The sequence below is a fragment of the Nyctereutes procyonoides genome, unplaced genomic scaffold (assembly GCF_905146905.1).
Source record: "Nyctereutes procyonoides isolate TBG_1078 unplaced genomic scaffold, NYPRO_anot_genome, whole genome shotgun sequence".
In the NCBI taxonomy this organism is placed as follows: domain Eukaryota; kingdom Metazoa; phylum Chordata; class Mammalia; order Carnivora; family Canidae; genus Nyctereutes; species Nyctereutes procyonoides.
Genome location: NW_026575048.1, coordinates 22,342,647 through 22,362,750, shown reverse-complemented (window position 1 = coordinate 22,362,750; position 20,104 = coordinate 22,342,647). Strand labels below are relative to the sequence as shown.

Here is a 20,104-nt window from a genome sequence, read left to right as displayed (position 1 = left end):
ATTTTGAGAACACAGCGTTAGCATCCAGCCCACCAGTATAGACTTCCAGAGGACAGGGCCATGAATTGAAGTCATGGCTGTTCTTCATTCAAGGAATTGCTTGGAATGAAGACTGTTTTATACGAGGATGGTCAAGTCAGAGGTTCCGCAGCCCCAGGCGGTAGAGAGAAATAAGCCCGGTGAGCCCTGTCCTTATACCTCACTCAGGTGTCTCTCTCCCGTCTCCCATCCCATGTCTGAACCTAACTTGGCCAGTGGTTGGACCTTTGTTCAAGCTTCTGATTCTATTCCAACTGTGCATGAAGCTTGCTGCGTTAGCTGCTTCCTAATCCTTCTTTCTTTTGACTAAGTGCATTTAATCAGAACACTTTACACTTGAAAGGGAATTAGAAATCCATGTATCTTCTCCAATCACTCTGTTCGAACTCAGCCTCCTTTTCTTCTTCAATAAACAAATATACACAAGCATGGGGATATACCGAAACACACACATCAAATACTTTGTAGTGTCATTTCTTGTCTAAAAGCATCTTTGTTTTAGATGCTGTAGCTGACCAAGACCAACAGGCTACAGAAATCTCTGAGTGAACATTTCTAGGAGAAAGAGAATTACACAAATAAATATGGACACAAAAATATTTAAGCCCTCATTTTGATCAGAACTATATGACATGTGAAAGAAAACAGACCCATATCAAACAGCTAGTTAGTATGTGATCCTTCTCATTAATGTAATTTATATTAAACCATGAGCTCAAAGCCTGGGTTTTGTTAATCTATTGTCATCTGTCGTGCACAGAGAATTACAGAGTAGATACTCAAGACATCTGTGGAAGAAATTTCAGTGAGATTGAACACGTAATTAATTTTTAAACATTTTTTTTTCTGGTAAGCAAATTTTATTTTGGTCTTTGATACCAAAAAGGCACACTTATTTATAACAACTGAAGAAAAAGCAATGCTCTAAAGACCTCTGGGCATGCCACACAGTTAAACTAACCAAAGGTGGCACCTGTCCCTGCTGTATGGTTCTCTCAGGTCAAGGGGCCTTGGAAATAGTCACGGCCAAGCCTTTTCCTACAGGTCCTGCTCATGGCAACCCAACTCCAAAGAATTCTGGGTCATCTCCCCTGTCTGACTCTATGCAGTCCCCACCTCTCCACTTTGTCTCCTTGGAGGAAGAGACTCAAATTATATTCTTAATTTACCTGGAATCATTTATTGCCTATTGTTTCCAAATAAGAAACTTTAATGGCTTCAGAAAATTGCTTTTCTCAGGTCAGTCTACTAGATGGACATTGCCCAGGGGATGCTAATAGGTTTTGTGAACAAAGAAAGGATTAAGAGAAACACTGGATTAAACAGGTAACAATTTAAGCAGATTTCTTCAGGGAAGGCTTCTCAGAGCGTTAAATATGCTAACATACATGTGAGTTCTCCACAAGAAGGATATAGTGAGTAATGTTCCCTCCCCAATACGAAGAATCTTGCTCTGCTCAGGAACCTGTAGGGGGGCTGGTGTTCCATGGAATACTGTTTGGGAAACACTAGTCTATTTCACCCAAGTGTCAAACTGTATCTCAGGCTCTGACCCAGTTTCCATCATTAACACGAGTGGATCTTGGGGCAGGTATCTGAAACATTTAGAAAAAAAAGGGGTATAAAGGCACAGCAGCCACTGAGTGGGAAGGCTATTCAGTAAGACTTAGAACCAGAAGACTGAAACATCAGGCCACACCTGGCCTCCCCTAGAGGGAGAAATAGAGCAAGGCTGAATGTTTCCATTGCCAGCAGAAGACTGCCTGTTTGTATCTGAATCCTAGGAATCTGTCCCATTGGGCTGTAGGGTGGAGCATGTCACCTCCCTTCCCCGTACCACACCACCAGGTGTGATTTCCCACACCATGACCTGGAGCCACCCTCTTCTCTAGGCAAAACCCAGAACAGCTGGCACCAGCTCATGCTGTTTCTGGATTGTATGTCATAGCTCTGCTTTCTTTCCTCCCCTCTGGCTTCTTTTGTGCTCACAGCCTCAGTAACGTTTGAGGCAAGGTCCAGTTCTGTTCCAGCCCGTTCGAAGCCCTCAATCCAGCTGTGGGGATGGGGAAAGGTGGGGGCTGGGGAGCTGGGAGGACCACAGAGGCTGGTCCTCCTGCTACCCATGCCCGGGTCCTCTCTCCTGCACCCTCACCTGGGAAGACCTTCCCCTCTGGGGCTGGCCTCAAGGTTGGCCAGAGAACAGCCATAGACTCAACCGTCCCCACACTGTTCTTTCTCACTTTTCTGGAAGAAATGTTCCATTTGAATTCACTTAGCAGGAAAGGGAGGAGGCAAGCGTGTTCTCTGGCTGCAAAACTTCTCAGCACTCTGCCCTCTCCTGGCTGGCCTTGTTCTAGTTGTTTGGAATTCTGGGCTAATTGCCAATTACTGTGAAACCTCCGTAAACACGAACTTCTTTGGGAAAGAAAGAAACTGAAGAGCACCCACCCACAGCCAACCACTCACCTGGCTTGCCCTGAGCATTTCTGCCTCCCACCTGGAACGCCCCTTTTCTCATCTATCTAATTGGTAATCTGTCAATTCCTACCTTCTCCGGGAGCTTTCCTACTCCCTCTGCTCTCTTCCTGTAGCCCTCAGGCATCTTTTATTTTTTCAAGATTTTATTTATTTGAGAGAGATAGCATGCACAAGAATGGGGAGAAGCAGAGGGAGAGGGAGAAGCAGACTCTCTGCTGAGCAGGGAGCCTGTTGCAGTACTCGATCTCAGGACCCTGAGATCATGACCTGAGCCGAAGGCAGATGCTCAACTGTCTGAGCCACCCAGGCTCAGCACTTGCCAGTTGAGCATGAGCATCTGCCTATGTTTCCTGGACCTCGCCTCGCACACCTGCCTCAGTGTCTAGTCTGGTGCAGGCACCCGGGAAGGGCTCAGGGCTGGTGAGTCTGTCTCCGTCCTTTCCTCCTGAAGCGGTGTGTTGTATTTCAGGGTTTTCCAGACAGATGTGTACATATAGGTAAAGGCAGAGGCGTGAGTACAGAACGACACAGATAAACACATATAGACAGCAAACAGACGGAGATCTTCACATGTGCATATACATGCAAACAGGCAGGTGAAGATTCAGAGGTTTGGTGCTTTTCGGGTGCATTTCATGTTAGATCTGTGGACCCAGGAGTCCGGCAATAACCCTGGTTTTCTTTTTCTGCACAATTAAAGAAAAAAAGTTATCCACAGTAAAATATATCCTCTCCACTCACCATGTGGCCACATTTTGCACAAATACATAGGTTTTCCTTTTGAAAGCCCCTTCCAGATCTGGTCATTGCTCTTTAATATTTATGCATTTACAAGAGACACCCCCTTCACCCAATTTTTGGGGCCGAGCACTGGATGGGGGGAAGAGGAGGGTTAAAATTACCTATATGACAGCCCCCGATACTGAGTGGTGACATCAGAAAGGTCATCTGGTTTGGAGCCAATTCCATTGCCAGCCTTTGAAAACACATCAAAATCCATAGGAAATTGAGCAAGTCAGAGGAAAGGGACGCAGGCAGTGCCCAACACACTCACTGTGCGGTGTGAGCAGACCCTGGGCTGGAAGTCAGAGACCAGTCTTGCATTTCACCACACTCCCTTCCAGCTATCTGCCTTCCCTAAGTCTCAGCTGCCTCCTTACTGGGGACATGACCTGTTGATCTCATTGGATGGTACTGATGACTAAATTGGATCATAGATGTAAAAACAGCTTTGAAAACTCCAAAGTGCTTTGCACATGCGAGACACTGCCATATTATTACCACCAGTGTTATGCTCCTAAAGTTGCCCTATAAGCATGAAGAAGGAGCCTCTAGATTAGAGTGGACGGGAGTGGACAGACTTCCCAAACTTCACATTTCTATTCTGTCCCTTGGGGGCATTCTGTGAAGCAATCTTATAGCCTTAGAAGTGCTGCCAGAAAGTGGTCATCTGGGATGATCAGAGAGTCCTGTTTTTTGGAACTTAGGAGCAGAGCTTTAGCCACAATTGTGGAGACTGCTGCTTCTCATGTAGGTGCAAAGCAGGAATATATGTGAGGCTCTGAGCTATTCTTAAAGCACAATCCAAAGGGAAGAGGGCACCCACACAGGTAGGTTTAGAAGATTTTTTTGAGTTGAAATGACATGTTTTTGCAATTGTTAAAAAAGTCTTGTTAGGTGTTCAAAACCCCCACTGTCTGAGACAATTCAGTTCACTCATGAAAAAGATTTTCCCCTTGTACAGCTGATTGAGAAAGTGGCTGCAAAATCAAACCACTGGATGGAGAGACAGGATAGAGGGGCAGGGTAATGTGGAAGTCAGGGGTGCAGGCCCTGGAACTGGTACAGCCACCCCTACCCCACCTGGGGCCCAAGAGTCCTTACCGTCAGAGAATCCCCCAGAGCAGCCACTACTTGGATATCTGCTGGTCTCAGGGTGTGTACTGGAAAGACAGGGAGACACACCTGAGTCGGTGGGAAGCAACCTGTAGTCAGAGTCTAGAGCTTCCTACTTAAATAAGACCAGAGATGCAGCCCACAAGTGTGTTTGGGCCACAGAAGCAGATGTCATATGACGAGTTTTCCCGTAAGAGACCAAACAGAGAGATCCTGGACCTATGGGAAGAGAGGTCCTGAGGGAGAGGCAGGAGAGGGGGTGGGTGGATGGATGGACAGTAGGTAGGGCAGAGTGGAAGCTACCACTTCAGTGGCAATGGCTGTGTGGGAGGCTGCTGTGACCCAAGTGCAGGACCCTGTGAGCGCTGGACCATTTGAGTTGTGGTACAGGGTCTGATGCTCAGCCCATTTAGAACTGCATTCTGGATTTCCACCAAGAATCTGAGAAATAATCATGTCAGGACTTTCCCTGTCCCAAATCTCTTTTGAAGACTCCAAGGAACTTTCTGGTCCTACTGCAGGCAGCAGTGACTGCAGAGTCTGGGGCCACAGGATACCCCGCAGAGCTGGCTTGCTCTTGGGATTCCCTGGGCTCCCCACCCCCGGCTCTGGGCCTCAGTGAGGTCACATCACTGGGCTGGGCCAATAAGGGGGAGTATATGGGAGCCCCCAACTAATAGGCTGAATTGAGAGGGCAGCAAACAGTTCCTGGCCTGGTCACCTTGGGTCCTGTGGGGTAAAGATGTCACTGCAGGGCAGAGGGGGACAAGGCAGGGACCTGTCCCAGGCAACCACTCAGATTGGAGGCAAGCACCAGCCCTAATGGTGTCTGTCATTTAGTTACATATGCCAAGTCTTGTCAGAGCACTCACTGGTCTCTGAGTCCTTGCGGAGGGGCCATGGGTGCTGGTGTATCATAAGGGGCTCACCTGAGGTGGGAATCGAGGCAGAAGGGGCTCTGTCCCTGCATGGCAGCTCGCTCCCATAACCCTGAAGGCACAGAATGAATCGTAGAATCTCAGGGTTGAAAGGGTCCAGAAAGTCTGGTTGGGATCACACTCACTCGGAGAGCTTTACCAAACAGATCGATTCCTGGGTCCCACCCTGGAAGGACACTTGTAGAAGGCTCCTAGGTGATCCCACATGGGGATCAGCTGACCTAGTTCAGGCTGCCCCCCATCATCCAGCGCAAGAATCAGAGCATCAACAGAACGACCCCACCCCAAACCCTGCCCCCTCTGCTTCTGCAGCAGCTTTAGGAGGAGGAAACTGTCTTCACCTATGTCTTTGAAGAGGTCTGACTGGCTGGTCTCCACCTGGGCTGTTACCAATATGGCTTATTCTGTCCACTGCCTGGTCAGAAGAGCATTAATCCCCCCGGCCGCCCATCAGGACCCTTGCCCACAATGCCACCCCACCTTGTTGGGCCAGTCCCAGCTCAGGGGCTGCCCACTGTGCTGGGTGGAGAGCCAAAAGGAAGAAACAAGCCCGTACCTGCACTCTGTTCCTGTAGGTGCTCAGAAACGGCCAGAACTGTGAGAAGAGGGCGGTGAGCAACTCCAGCAAATTCCACTTGCTTCCTGCACAACCCTTTGGGCCTCCCCTGCCCACATTCCCAAGCCCCTCCCTGCCAGGCTGACTGCCGTGGGCTCCCTCCCAGGATGCACTGGGCCTTCTTGGAGGAACAAGTAGAATAAATCCTGCAGTGGCTCCCAGGTGAGCCAGTCTGCTTTCCGCCTCCCACCCAGCTGCCTGGGGTCCCCGCATCCCCTCCTTCTCCTCCTTGCCCCTGCCTCTCCCAGCAGAGCACCGCTTTCTGCTTCTGTGTGTGTCCCCTTCTCCCTAGACCCCTTGCCACCCCCTGCCACTCCTACCCTGCCAGGCAAGAAAGTCAGGTGCCTTGATGTCCTGTCCCATGTAAGCCCCAGCTCAGAGGTTCCCAGTCTGATTCTGCTTTGCCTTCCCAGTTCATGTTGGCTTTCCTAGCTCTAGCTTCCATTTGACCAGCCCACACACTGCCCACCACCCCCATCGCCCTAGCAGATATTATTCCAGGTCTCATTTTCTTGCTTTTCTATCCTGCCATGGAGGCAGTGGCTACATGGAGACAGGGTGTCCTTCTGCTCCATCCCAGCCTTGACGTTCTCCATTACCCCTAGTCTCCAAAACGAGAGCTGAATGGTGCTTCCATTTTCCTGTGCCCTGCCAAGTGCAGCCCAGACTTGTGCTCAGGCTCCTGGGGACATGGAGAGGCAACGGGACACTAGGAACCACCAGCCACCGGGGGCTGTCACCCCTTACAGTACAACCAGAGGGGTCTCTGTAGATGATTACCTGGAGTCTGGGGTGGGGGTGGGAACTGGGGGTGAAATGAGCTGAGAAACCCAAGAGACTTTAAAATCCTGGAAAAGATGCCTCAGGCCAACAGACCTATTGCAAGGACGCTCTTGTCACACTACCTGGTTTGGACATGTGATATTGATCTTGTATTCAAAGTTATACTGTGTTGTCTTCTGGCCAACAGGTTCCAGCTAAAACAAGAAGTGGAAAAAGGGGGCAAGAATGGAAAGGTCAAGGATGGGGCAGGGCAGAGGGACACAGGGACTGGGGTTTGTCATCACTACGGTGCGGGGAATCACATGGCCTGAGTGTTGGGCCTCTGCCAGGGTCTTTCTTGAAACTCCAGAGGGAGAATCCTTCTCACCCTCCACCTCCACCCCAGTCATCTTACCACACTGTTCCAGAGGGCACTGGCCGCATGGGCATGAGCTTTGCTGCTGAAGTGGAAACAGTCAGGAGCAAAGAAAGAGTTGTCAGGCAACCCCTCCTGGACATAGGGCAGAAAGGAGGGGCCACGTTATAGGGACATCCAATACACATGATAGTGACACTCAGAGCTGACTGGGCACCATGTGGCTCTCCTTTACCCATGACGCTTGCTTTCTTTACCGAGTTCTTTGGCATGTTCATTTTCTCAAAGAATGGCTGCACAACCACCGTAAAATCCTCCCTTGTGTCATATCGTCCACTCTCAACCAGCTGGTGAGTCCCTTCCTGTGGGAGGCAAAGGAGGGTGAGGGTCAGGGCGCTCCCCGCATCTGCTCGGGCTTGGTGCAATCTCTTTCTCTGCCAAATAATTAAACAGAATCTGCCCCTTGAGATCAATCTGTAGCAAAATCTCAGCTGATCAGGAACCATCTAGCTACTTTTTAGATCAGCCTTTATCTCAACACCTTGCCCAACCCCTACTGCAATTGCATGTATTTGACCTAGACTTGGGAGGGGGGTGGCGGTGGAGAAAGATAAGGAAAAACCTAAGACCTTCAGCTTGATCTCCTTTTAGAGCTTCTGATTAAAGACTGGGGCAGGGGCCGGGGCACAGGGTATGAATTTGATTAAATGTCTTTTTGGGATAATCCTTACATTCAATTTATTCTGTCCTACATTTGTTTTTCGAAAATCAAAGATGAATCAGCAATGACATTTAACACCCATTTATAACACATGTGCATTGTGTGCGTGTGTGAGCATGCATGCTCCTGTGTCTACACACTTCTTTGAGACTCTCAGACCTGTCCAGGAGGGTAACAGAGCTGTTACTCTCATAGTTCCCACTTGGACTCGGTTCCAGGAGGACCAGTTATCCCATTTCTGGCTCCAGGTTCTGTTAGCCTCTGCCATTTCACAGCTTACCAGATTTCTACCATTTGGGGTTAAGACTGACTGGAGAAGGAAGTCAGGAGCATTAGTGGGGTCATTTCAGAAGGCACCATGTACTTTTCCCAGGGTCTGCCAGAAAGAAGGCACAAAGCCACTAAGTAGCTGTGTGACTTTCGGCAAGATACTTTCCCTTTCTGGACCTCTATTTCCTCATCTGTAAATGAAGAATGTTTGGCAAGGCCTCGATGAGCCCTTACATCCCTTCCAATGCTACTGCTTACTCTGTGGATCAGCCACAATGGCTCACAGTGGAACCATGCACCTCCTGAGAAAAGAAATAGTGCCTAGAATGCCTGGCATATGGTGGTTATTAATAGCAATGATCACCTCCGCGGAGTGTGATGGGAGCCATAGCTTTTGCAGAAAGTAGGGAGATGATTTTGAGAAGCAGGCATGATGGCCTCCTGTTGCTGACCATGAACTTTTCCTAGATCTCAGTAGTAATCAAGATTAGATCTGGGAAGAGCATTTGAATCCACTTCCTATGTTTGGAAAAACTCCACTATATGAGAGCAGCCTGCCCCCCACTGTACAGGGTGAGAAAGACAAATGCGGGCTTTCCCAATGACCCTTACACTAGGGCTTAGGTACATGGCCAGGGTCCTTCCAGAACTAGTGCTAGGAAGATGGACAGCACAGAATCCTCTCTGCTGAGAGTGGCAGTTACATTCTGTTCCTAGAAGCAGCAGTGACAGTGGGGTGTCTCCACTGAACTAGTTCTTTGTCCTGATTTTGATCCTCATGGCTTGGCCTCTAGAATTTCATGATGCGGTGATTTCTGGTGGCACAGTCTCAGATCTAAGCTTTTTAACTCTTCCAGACAGTTTGCTTAAATAATACAACTGCTTCAATTCACCAGCATTGCATACGTTTTTGTTGTTTGCACCCAAGAACTTGTTCCACCTGGAATAGGTTTGCTCTCATGGCCATCGCCTTGGCTGCCTTCCTTTTCCTGGTGCGGGTCATGGACTTCCTCACCAGAGGCAGAGAGGTGCCTGCCCATAGCAGAAGGAAGTGCAGCTGGGGAGTCACCCAGAGTATTCGTTCCACTGAGTCCTGACACCCCTGATAGGTGCAGTTGCCTCAAAGCAGGGAAGTGGTTCTGCTCCAAGGAATCCATGCATTTGAAGGATGGCTCCACCCTGGTAGCTGTTTGTAGCTTACTCTAGAAGAGCTAGAAGGCTACCATTGCCCTCTTGAGTGACTGGATGATTATTTTCGGGGAAACTCAAGATAATCAAGGGAGCCAGCTGCTCTGGTCAAAGTGCACGGAAAAAGGCCTAAAATGAACAAACCACAGGATGTCTGGAGATCATCTGCTGACTCTCTTTCACTCTGTGTACCTCAAAAACACCTGTTTCCGTGGGAGAGGAGGGCAGAGGAAATGCATGTTATCTCACCGAATCCTCTAGACTGTCTTAGGTGGAAAGGGTTTCTCAGCCAGGAGTCAGAAACACACACACATTCTCCATGGACAAATGTTTTGAGTGTGCGTAAGGCCAGGAACTGAGATTTGGTGAACTGTGTTCAGTGACTTGGCTCTACAGCTTGATGTGAATAAACTGAATCACAGTCCCTGTGACTTTTCAGGGTGTCTTTAAATCTGCAAACTGGTCAGTGGTAACCTCACACCTCACACTGGATGGTTGGGGTCAAGTTAACATAAGCATGACCTCATTTTCTAACCAGTGCAATCAAACCACACAGCAGTTCCTGTTCAGTGTTAGGACACTTTCCCAGCTTACCTGATATTTCTTTTTTTTTTTTTTTAAGATTTATATTTATTTATTTATGATAGACAGAGAGAGAGAGAGAGAGAGAGAGAGAGGAGAGAGAGAGGAGGCAGAGACACAGGAGGAGGGAGAAGCAGGCTCCACGCCGGGAGCCCGACACAGGACTCCATCCCGGGACTCCAGGATCACGCCCTGGGCCAAAGGCAGGCGCCAAACTGCTGAGCCACCCAGGGATCCCCTTACCTGATATTTCTTATTCACTTCAATGAGGGAGGCCAGTTCTGTCGAGTTATCATCAAACTTCAGGACACAGGGGCACAGATTCCTGGAGATCAAACCAAAGAGAGGCCTTATGCTACCAAGATCCCCATCTGAATGCATGACACTGACTTGAGATTGAGAATATATTTGACTTGGAGGTATCAGGAGTCTGTGCTAGTGGAGGTCCCGGCTGGCTAACCTGCCAACTGTGCCAGGTGAAGCTGGAGAAAGTTCTCCAGAACTGCATTTTCTCATGAAAATGAAAGTTACTTCTGACATCTGCAGGAGTGACTTACAGAGCTGAGTTGCAGAATGAATGAGCACAGACCATGCAGCACAGATAAAGCATACCTATCTTTAAATACTAACAGTGACACCCACAATCAACACAGGGGCTCACACATCCTAATGCTTACCGTGCCAAGAGCTTTATAGGATTAGCCCCTTTAATCCTCTTAGCTATTCAAGAAGTTGTATTATCAACCCCATTCTATAGGTGAGAAAACTAAGGCTCAGTGTGGTTAAGTACTTGTTCAGAGTCACACGGATACTATGCGTGGGAGCCAGGACTTGAACTCAAGCCTGTCTGGTCTGAACCTGAGCTCTTAATCCCTGGTTAAACTGCTTCTGTCCAGTCTGTACCTCTCCTCTGGTTGGCATCTTGCATATCTGGGCTTTGGGTCCAGGGGGTGGGGGAAGCGGGAGAGGGGATGACAGTGTGGATGGCTCAGAGTAGACTCACGTCTCCAAGGAAAGCACAACCATTGAGACAGAACAGCAGAGAGGCAGCAGGACAAGGTGACCCTGAGGCTGCCTAACCTGACAGTCAGTGACTTGGCCATTTCAGAGCTGAGAACAGACCTGGCGAATCCATTAGCTTTCTGAACCATTAGCTTTAATTGCCTGAAAACCCTGCAGTGACTGGTCGTAAGAAATTTTGGGGTAAGCTGCTCTGAAATGAATACACTGAACCCCCTGCGTGGCCCAGTGACTGGAGAAAGTGGGAGCCAGAGGATGAGTCAGCAGCTGAAAATATAGCACGCCTGACACCAGCTGCATTAATAGGCATCTGTCATCCCGCAGCCATCCTCCTGCTCATGGTGTCCTCAGGCCTTCCCTGGGGGGCGGGGGGCCACGCAGTCTGGGCCCCCAGGTGAGGTTTGACATGCATCTTCAGGGTAGCAGCCAAGGTACCCCTTAATTTCCAAGAGCAAATCTCTTCCTTGTGAATTATTCATTCAGTCAATCAGCAAACAGCCATGGAGCCCCTGTGCTGTGCTGGCATGACTCAGACAGAGGTCAGGGCTGTAGGGGAGAGGCACATGAATAATCACCACGTGGTGTCTTGGGGCTGCCGCAGGGGCCTGTAGAGGGCTACAGAGCTGGGGTGGGGCACAGCCATCGGGACCTAGGCTAACAGTCCACAGAAGACCTTACAGGAAGAATGCTGATATGTTCGTGCTTGGGTTAGAAGGCTGTCTTGATCCTGAAGGTCATGGAGATGTGTAATATTAGAGAGGGAGCCACCCTTGTTTGGCTCTGGAGACTGGGGATGAAGAAGGCCTTTCAAAGGCCTTCCCAGGATCAGGGCTCTCTGTCCTCAGGGAAGATTGTTCCTGGATTCCCATTTGACCACCCTCTCCTCTAACAAGTGACAATAGTCCTACAGTTGTGAGTGCCTAGAACATCCACACCAGAGAGAGGCTCCTTCTGTCCTGGAGATGGGCCTCTAGGGAGAGGGAAGCTCTGGATACACCTTGTGGTGGCCAGGGAGCCTGGCCCACACCGGCCCACTCCATTCCTCACACTTTACTCTTCCCTCCTGGGAGGATTGGACGGTGTCCTGAGCTGCCAGGACAATAGGAGTGCGATTGGGTTGTAAGCACGTACTCTGAGGGTAGCTGAAGCCCTCACCAGGGTCACGAAAACCCATTAGGCTTTGTCAGGTTAGAAAGTGGGGTGGTCTTAGCACTCTTCTCACATCTGCCATTGGGCTTTCTAACAATCAAAGTTACTTTCTGCTAAGGGTCCCATGGCACTTTAGGCACCGGAGGGCAAAGCTTCCTTCTCACCTGAGGATCAGCCTTGGACAGTTGACTTTCTTCTCCTGGTACAGCTCCCTCAGGTTGATGATCTCCAGAACTTTTACCAGATTCACAAATGCCCGAGGAACCTGAGCAAAGGCAAGACCAGTCCCCAGGAAGATTGAGACTGGCAGCTCCAGTCTCTCATCTGGGCCCGGGGTCAGCCCTCCTGCTGGATACCAGGTCTGCGGTCTTTCATGTGGTCCACTTCCTTCATCTCTCCTGCCTTGCCTCCCCCAGTTGACACCTATGTGTTCAGGCTTCCAGGACCAGGACAACAGCATGGTCAGTGCTGGCCTCCACAGAAAGGGAGGCAGGAAGCCAGAGCTACCTCTGGGCCAGGCCTGAGACCCAAGAAGGACTGTGCTTGAGCTGCTCAGAGGCCACACAGCCCAGCCTACACACCTCAGCATGAAGGATGTCCAGAGCCTTCCTGATGTTGTCCGTGAAGTTCTGGGGAGAATAGCGGACCTGCAGGAAGAGGAAAGGTCCAAAACCATTCACCACCCAATCTCTCTGTGGACCAGGGCCACTTCATGTCTTGGGTCCCGTCCTTCTTGATTTTCAGCCAGAATGGGTAACACTGAAACACAAGGTTTGCCTTTGGGGCCGCCAGCCTCCATACCAATCCCACTGTTCTTGTGCTAGTCATGGTTGTGACCCCCAGGGAAACCTTTTTTTTTTTTCCTGTATAGTTATGGAAAGCTCTGAATCCACTTCACATTAACCAGATGTAGGGACTTAGCTAAAGCATATCACATCTCTGGGGCCCTCTAGAATGGGTGTTAGAGCACAGGACTTCTAAGATCTCCTGCAACTTGAATGTTCTCTGGTCCTATGGTCTGAGCTCTTCTGCTTAGAGCCTCAAAACCCTGGGGATCTACTGCCCAATTGAATCACTTAAGGAGATAATGGTAGGAGAAGAGGATCCTGTGAACCCCCTTTCCAAAGCATAAACACATTTTAATCTTATTTCTTTGTATCTCCATATTTAGTGGCTTTTATTTAAGTAGAACCCTTTCTCTGGCTGAAATCTAACCAAAAGCCCTGCCTACCAAGTGAATCAGAATTGTAGCATTCAAGAAGTGAGGTCCTACTTGCTTCGGTGACAGTCCCAGGCCCATGGTGAGCCAGTCACATCACAGTCTGAAAACCCCAGATTCTGGCGACTTTGATGCCAGGAGAGCAGGCTGTGAGGGGTCTGGGGGCAGGATTGCCCCTTAGGGCAGAAGTTCCCAAGGCTCAGGCAAGACTCTCTATTTCCTAAATTTTGCTCTGCTGGTCCTCTTTCTGCTTATGTCCTCATTTTCTAGCTCTAGTTGGAAGTTCTCCTGCTCCGTATACACCCCTGACTCTCCTCCCTACAAAACACCAATTCCCATGGCAATTCTTACTTCAGGGTTCTCTTCCATGTGTATCACTACAATCACACCACGACATTGTCCTTATCATGTTATGGTGAATTGTCTGTGCCTCCCTCTCTAACTGTGAGTTCCTTGAGGACAGAGCCTTGAGGCTTAACTCCCAGTACAGTGCCTGGCATATCATACACACCCAGCAAATGCTACTAGGCATTAAAAACATTCTGTTTATCAGAAAATACTATAAACACAACTAAATGGAAAAAAAGAATTAGGCAACATAGTTGAGAAAGTGTTAGTTTACTTAATACAAGGGGTTTTTAGAAATCAGTAAGAGAATAATAAATACCTTAACAGAAGATGTCATATAGAATTTATCAGGAGAAATTCAAATGAGCATTAAACAAGTGAAATAAAGGTTTATTCCTCCTTAATCAAATAAATGCAGATCTTGAAAACAAGGTACAGGTTTTTCACTTATTAGATTAGCAGCTATTAAAACAAATAACATACATTGACAGATGGAGCATGAGGAAGTAGATATAACTGATACCAACATTCTGGAAGCAGTTTGGCAATCCGTATCCAAAGCACTGAAAATGTGCAAAGTCCGCCCAGAATAAGATGGATGGATAAATATATGTTAAGTTAATGCAGCAAAATGTTAACAACTATAAAATCTAGGCAGTGGGTATGTGGGCCTTTACTGCACAATTCTTTCCATTTCTCAGTATGTTTGGAAATTTTCATGATAAAACATTAGGGGAAATGTACATATTGTCTTGCTTCAAAGTCTTACTAAGAATATATATCAGGAAACAATCGTGGATGCATCTAAAGATGGATGTTTCTCCTGCTGTTATTTATAACAGGCATAATTAGGAGCAATATAAGCTAAGTATGCAATAATTGGGGACAGTTAAGCATGGCCAATATTGGTTATGGGCTACAGTCATTAAGAATTATTTTATGGAAAACTGACTACTGACATAGGAGTATCTTCCCAGGGGATTGCTACTGAAAAAAAGCAGACCACCAAACAATATTTCCAGAATGACGCTATTTTTAGCAAACAATAAAGCAAGTTCTCCATTTTCACAGACATTTAACAAAATGTTAGCAATGGTATTTCTGGATGCTGTAATTATGGAAAATATTTTTTTCTATGTGCTTTGATGTGTTTCTAGTGTGCATTGCTTATAAAATAAAAAAAATTAAACCTATTATTTTTAAAGTTAGCTGAATTGAATGGAGAAGAGGTGCGGGCATGCCCAGCATAGACAGAAAAGGCAGAAGTTATAAGAAGGCCCATCTGGGCTTAACACAAAGAAACACTACAAAAAAAAAAAATGGTACCTGCTTATAATACTAATTAGGGCAAATTAAAAAGCTGCCCATTGCTGGGGATATTAAACAGCTAGAGTCTGGGAAAGGCATTTTCCTGCCACAGGTGGGAGAGTGGTCAATAGGGTTAGGATTTGTGGGGTTTCTTCCAGCCCAGAGATTCCAGGGTTCCAGGAAGAAGCACCACACCCACAGGGCAGCAGCCTAGCTCTTGAAGTTCCCATCAGCTTGGAATGAGTTGGCTCTGAACCTTGTCTAAATGCTTGCATTAGCAAATCAACTTTTCCATTCAAAATAGAGACAGTAAGGCAGGTCAGTGCTGGAAAAAGGAGCTGACTTACAATGATCTCTATGAAGATACACCTGATTTTCCTAGATCCTTGGAATGTTATCTTGGTTTCTAGAATGATATGATCAGATTCCCTGTAATGAAACCTAATCAAAATCAATTTTCATAACCAGCTCTGTTGAATCTTTCCCTGGAGGTGAATGCACTCTTGGTCTCGGGGTTAATCCCAGGCCACAAGCCCCAAGTCCCAACCCTGCCACACTGCTCTAGCCACCTGGTGTGGAAATCCCAGGTGGAATTCCCTCAGGGAATCTTGAGATAAGGGCCTGGAGACTCACCGGGTCACTGCAGAAATCACAGAGATCGTTGCCTCCAATGAACAGTGTTATTATCTTCCAATCTTCCTGAAAATTTATCTTCTGAAATGAATAGGAAACAAGTTAGTGACCTGCTCCAAAGTCAAGAAGACTACAAAGTGCTGAACACTGGCAGGGATGCGTGTTTACATACCAGAGGGTTTAATGGACATTAATATTTTCTATTCTTTGGCTTTGGGGTCCTGAGGTCATAGGTCACAGGTGCCAGATCCCTTGTTTCTAAAGGTGGATTCTCTGGATATCCATGTGGCCTCATCCTTTACCCCAAGGCTGACCCTGTCTCTCGTATTTCTCTTGCTCACTCCCTCTTCCGGGGAATGCTACCTCAAGCAGCCCCAGGTGGCACTTCCCCCAGAATTACCGTGTCATTCTTCATCAGGTCCACCAGCCTCCTGGCCTGAACAGGTAAATCCCTGTGGGCACACATGCAAAAACACCATGTGAGGAGCAGGGACCATGAAGCAGGGTCAAGGAGGGGACTTCAGAGAGACAGCAGGAATGAATATGTAGCAGGACAGTTGGACTGAAGGCCATGCTCCTGTCCCTCTGGTGGTGGAGGGCTGGGTGGGGGAATTGTGACTGTGATTTGGGAAGGGCTAAACATTCCGCCTATGAGGGGGTGATTTGGTGGATGTTTCCTCATTGGCCTACTGTCTCCTCTAAGCCAGGCTCATTCGGGGCAAACAGAAGGCTGCATGTGCATGCCATGCATGACATGAAATGGCTGGGTATGGGACTGATTCTATAGGTGCCACGAGCTTCACCTCAAGGGTACCTTCACCCTCAAGGTGACATGGTTGAGTCAGACACACCCAGGTCTGACATTTGGTTGCTTCCTGCTAACTGTAGGAATGTAACTTAAGTTCCCCATTCCAAAAGACTGCAAACATGGAGATAAACCTCTCTATCTTAAAGGGCCGTGAGGAGCAGCAAATGAGAAGAGCAGAACAGCTGCATGGAGTAAGAGCCATGGTTGGTGTCAGGCAGCATGGGGCTGACTCCTGCTCCAGCAGTGAGACCTTCACCAAGTAGTTAACTTTACAAACCCTTGCTTTGGTCCTGTGGCAGATGGGGAGGGTAAGCATCCCTTCTTCACAGAGTTGTTGGATGGATTTAATAAAGAACCTAGAGCAGCATGTGGTGAGCATCCATATCAGAAATGGTCCATTGAATTACTTCTATCACCACCACCACTGTCACCACCACCATCCCTAGTCTCCGGCACCATCCCAGCAGGAAACAGTCATTGTCATATCTTAACTATTAGCCCAGCCGGCCTGGTCTTAGTCACAAGGGACTAGGTATCGGACACCCCAGGTGGGGATTTTGGGTAAGCCACTTAACCAACTCGAGTCTTGGTTTCCTTATCTGTATGTCTAAAGCCATCAGGGCACATGCCCTGGGGACCAGAGTCTGATGATTACTTGACCTCTCTGAGCCTCAATATCAGCATTAAGAATAACTGCGTGTCTGACCTGCTAACAGTGACTGCGCAGAACACAGGGCTAGTAAACATGAAGGTGCCTGGTATGTTGGACCCTGCTATTATGTACAAGGGCTTATCACGGGACCTGGGGGGAGGCCTGCTGGGCACGAGGACAATCGGCCATGTGGTCAAGATGATGCATTTGTTCAGGCCACTTCGCCTCTTTGTTTCTTCACCTGTAACATGGGAGTAATAATGTCTAACTCCTCCCTATGGTCCAAGATGTGCTTGGACAAATGGATTATTTGCACAAAAGGGCCCTATGGCCTTGAGGAAAGCAGCAGAAATCCAGGGCCACACGAATCATGAATTTTATGTTCTCCACCAAGGTTTTCTAATTGGATGCCTCCCTGACCTAATCATGCTTAGAAATGCCCCTCTGGATACCACTAGCTGATGTATGCTTGGAAAAAAAGCAAAATTATGGTAACATTAAAGCCAAAAATTTTAGGCAGTCAATTGGTAGCTTTTTACCTTTCCCCCACCAAAAGGAAAACTTCAAAGCCACAGAATTCCTTATAAAACTGATTAGGTTTTGTAAAATCTCCAATTTGGATTATTCCAGTCATGAGTAAATGAGAGTTACTCAGATAGCTTGTAGATTCAGGATGGTGTTGAGAGCTGGCCAGATGATGTCAGAAAATCTGGGAACCAAACACAGAATTCCTAGGGACTATATGATAAGGAGGTTTGTGATTATTTTGGAAGAAAAATAGTATTAAGAAACAGAGAAGATCTTCTCATATTTTTCCTAGATTTAGTGTGATAATCACTTTTCTCTGACCAGGTAGCGAACCTAGGAGCATCTCACCTTTGGGGACCATGGAGAGAAATGGAGGCATAGGGCCCAGGAAAGCCTATCCTGCTCTTGGGAACCTGCCATCCAGTGTGCATGGACCATAACACGATGGTTCCATTGCTCATCAACAGTTTACCTGGGTAAGTCCTGCAACCCTGCTACATCGCTGCTGGAACCACCATCCTGACCCAATAGGTGTATGTGACTTACAGGCCCCCAGAACTTTCACATTCAACATGACATTGAGCCTCATAACCACCCTGTGGGAGAGGTTCACAGCCAGCCCCATCTTGGAGGTTAGGGCTTAGGGAGACAGGGGTGGGGATGGAGTAGGACATGTACACCAGGGCTCAGACTCAGGGCTTCCCTCCCAGGAGTGCTCTTTCAATAGCCCAGGAAGGATGCAAAGTGTAGAGCTTGAAACGACTGCCTGGAAAGTATGTCTGAGGAAGGGATGGAGAAGAGGACATAAAAGATGAAGCATTAATGGAGTAATAAAAACTGGAACTCCAAATGAGCCCTTAATACCACAGCCTTCTGTGGACATGAGATTTAGAGAGGAGGCAAAGTAATTTGCTCAAAGTATATATCTGGCATCAGAGCAAACTGTAACTAGTTCCTGGGGTGGGGTTGGGCTAGTAGGTTTCTGTGTCCCACAGGGAGGGACACCCCCAGGAAAGCCCACCCAGTGTTGTCTTTGACCCCCAGACCTTTCCCTTGGACCAAGCCCCCCAGCCTTCAGCCATATGCCCCAGGCCAGGCCAAACCCCTGGAGGATCGCCAGAGGATCTGTGTGGTCACCCCCCAAGGCTCCCCTGCTCACTCAGCTCGGTCTCCTGCTACTGCCTGATTTAGGAAGGCTCCAGGACTGTTTTCTTTCCCAGTGCCAACAGAGAAGCCTCTCAGGGAAGGGTTGAATTCCCGGAGAATATCTGTAAATATAAAGAAGAGATATGCTTAGTAACTACCCCCAAACAATCTTCAAATTCTTTTGATAAGTGCCAGTGCATGTTACAGACAAGGAACCCCCACCCTTAAAACTTTTAACTTAACTCTTCTCTCAACATGGAAAGAAAGTGTCCAGCAGGCTGATGCTTAACCACATGGGCAACACACACAGGTGCTTAATGAATTACTGTTGAATAAACGTGAGCCTGGATTTGGTGTTTCTATCATGCATTTTTCTCGTTTTCTTTTCAAAGATTTTATTTATTTGAGGCCAAAGAGACAGAGACAGAGAGAGTATAAGCAGGGGGAGAGCAGCAGAGGGAGAGGGAGAAACAGGCTCGTCACTAGGCAGGAAGCCCGACTTGTGGCTCAATCCCAGAACTCTGGGATCATGACCTAAGCTGAAGGCAGATGCTCAACCGACTAAGCCACCAAGATGCCCCTCTTTTTCTGTTTCCTAAATACATAATAGTTTTTTGAGATATAATTCACATACCATAATATTCACGAAGTACAGTTCAATAGCTCTTAGTATATTCACAGAGTTGTGCAACCATCACCATAATCAACTTTACAACATTTTCATCACCCCAAAAAGAAACTGTACTCAGTACCAGTCCCTCCCCATTCCCTCCAACCCTGTGGTGACCATCAATCTACCTTCTCTCATATAGCCTTGCTTATTCTAGACATTTCATATAAATGAAATCATACAGCATGTCTTTTGTGACTGGCTTCTTTGGCTTAACAAAATGTTTTCAGTGTTTATCCATGTTATAGCATAGATCTGCACTTCACGGCTTTCATTGCCAAATAAATCCCTCAAATGGATATATCACATTTACCCATTCATCAGTTGAAGGATTTGGATAGTTCCTACTTTCCTGGCTATTATGAATAGTGATACTGTGAATGTTTTTGTACTAGTTTTTGTGTGAATCTCTCTTGGATATATTTCTAGAAGCGGAAATGATGGATCATATGATAGCTTGATAGCTCTGTTTAATCTTTTGAAATATTGACAGATCTTTTCCCAAAGGATCTGTGCCAATTTACCTTCCCATCAGAAGCATATGAGGGTTTTAATGTCCGCACAGCCTCACCAACCTTCATCTTTTTAAAAATAACCATTCTGGTGGATGTGAGATGGTATCTCATAATGGTGTGGTGTGCATTGATGGTTTCTAATGTTGAGCATCTTTTCATGTGCTTATTGGTCATTTGTATACCTTGTTTGGAGAAATGTCTACTCAGATTCTTTGCCCATTTTAATTGGCCCAAATTGAATT

General features: G+C 47.4%; 1 protein-coding gene across 5 annotated transcripts in view; it reads right to left on the bottom strand.

Annotated features, from left to right (window-relative positions):
• The window catches only part of PLB1 (phospholipase B1), a 139,453-nt gene that overhangs the window by 39,060 nt on the left and 80,289 nt on the right, over window positions 1–20,104 (bottom strand). For all 5 annotated transcript variants that reach the window (XM_055327243.1, XM_055327241.1, XM_055327245.1 and 2 more), the window contains 13 exons: window positions 18,691–18,799; window positions 15,944–15,995; window positions 15,544–15,624; window positions 12,617–12,682; window positions 12,200–12,300; window positions 10,110–10,191; window positions 7,363–7,467; window positions 7,145–7,240; window positions 6,873–6,944; window positions 5,908–5,946; window positions 5,343–5,403; window positions 4,402–4,460; window positions 3,420–3,493 (listed from right to left, as the gene is read on the bottom strand). In XM_055327243.1, the coding sequence (XP_055183218.1) occupies window positions 3,420–3,493; window positions 4,402–4,460; window positions 5,343–5,403; window positions 5,908–5,946; window positions 6,873–6,944; window positions 7,145–7,240; window positions 7,363–7,467; window positions 10,110–10,191; window positions 12,200–12,300; window positions 12,617–12,682; window positions 15,544–15,624; window positions 15,944–15,995; window positions 18,691–18,799 (997 nt within the window). The remainder of the gene's footprint in view (window positions 1–3,419; window positions 3,494–4,401; window positions 4,461–5,342; window positions 5,404–5,907; window positions 5,947–6,872; window positions 6,945–7,144; window positions 7,241–7,362; window positions 7,468–10,109; window positions 10,192–12,199; window positions 12,301–12,616; window positions 12,683–15,543; window positions 15,625–15,943; window positions 15,996–18,690; window positions 18,800–20,104) is intronic.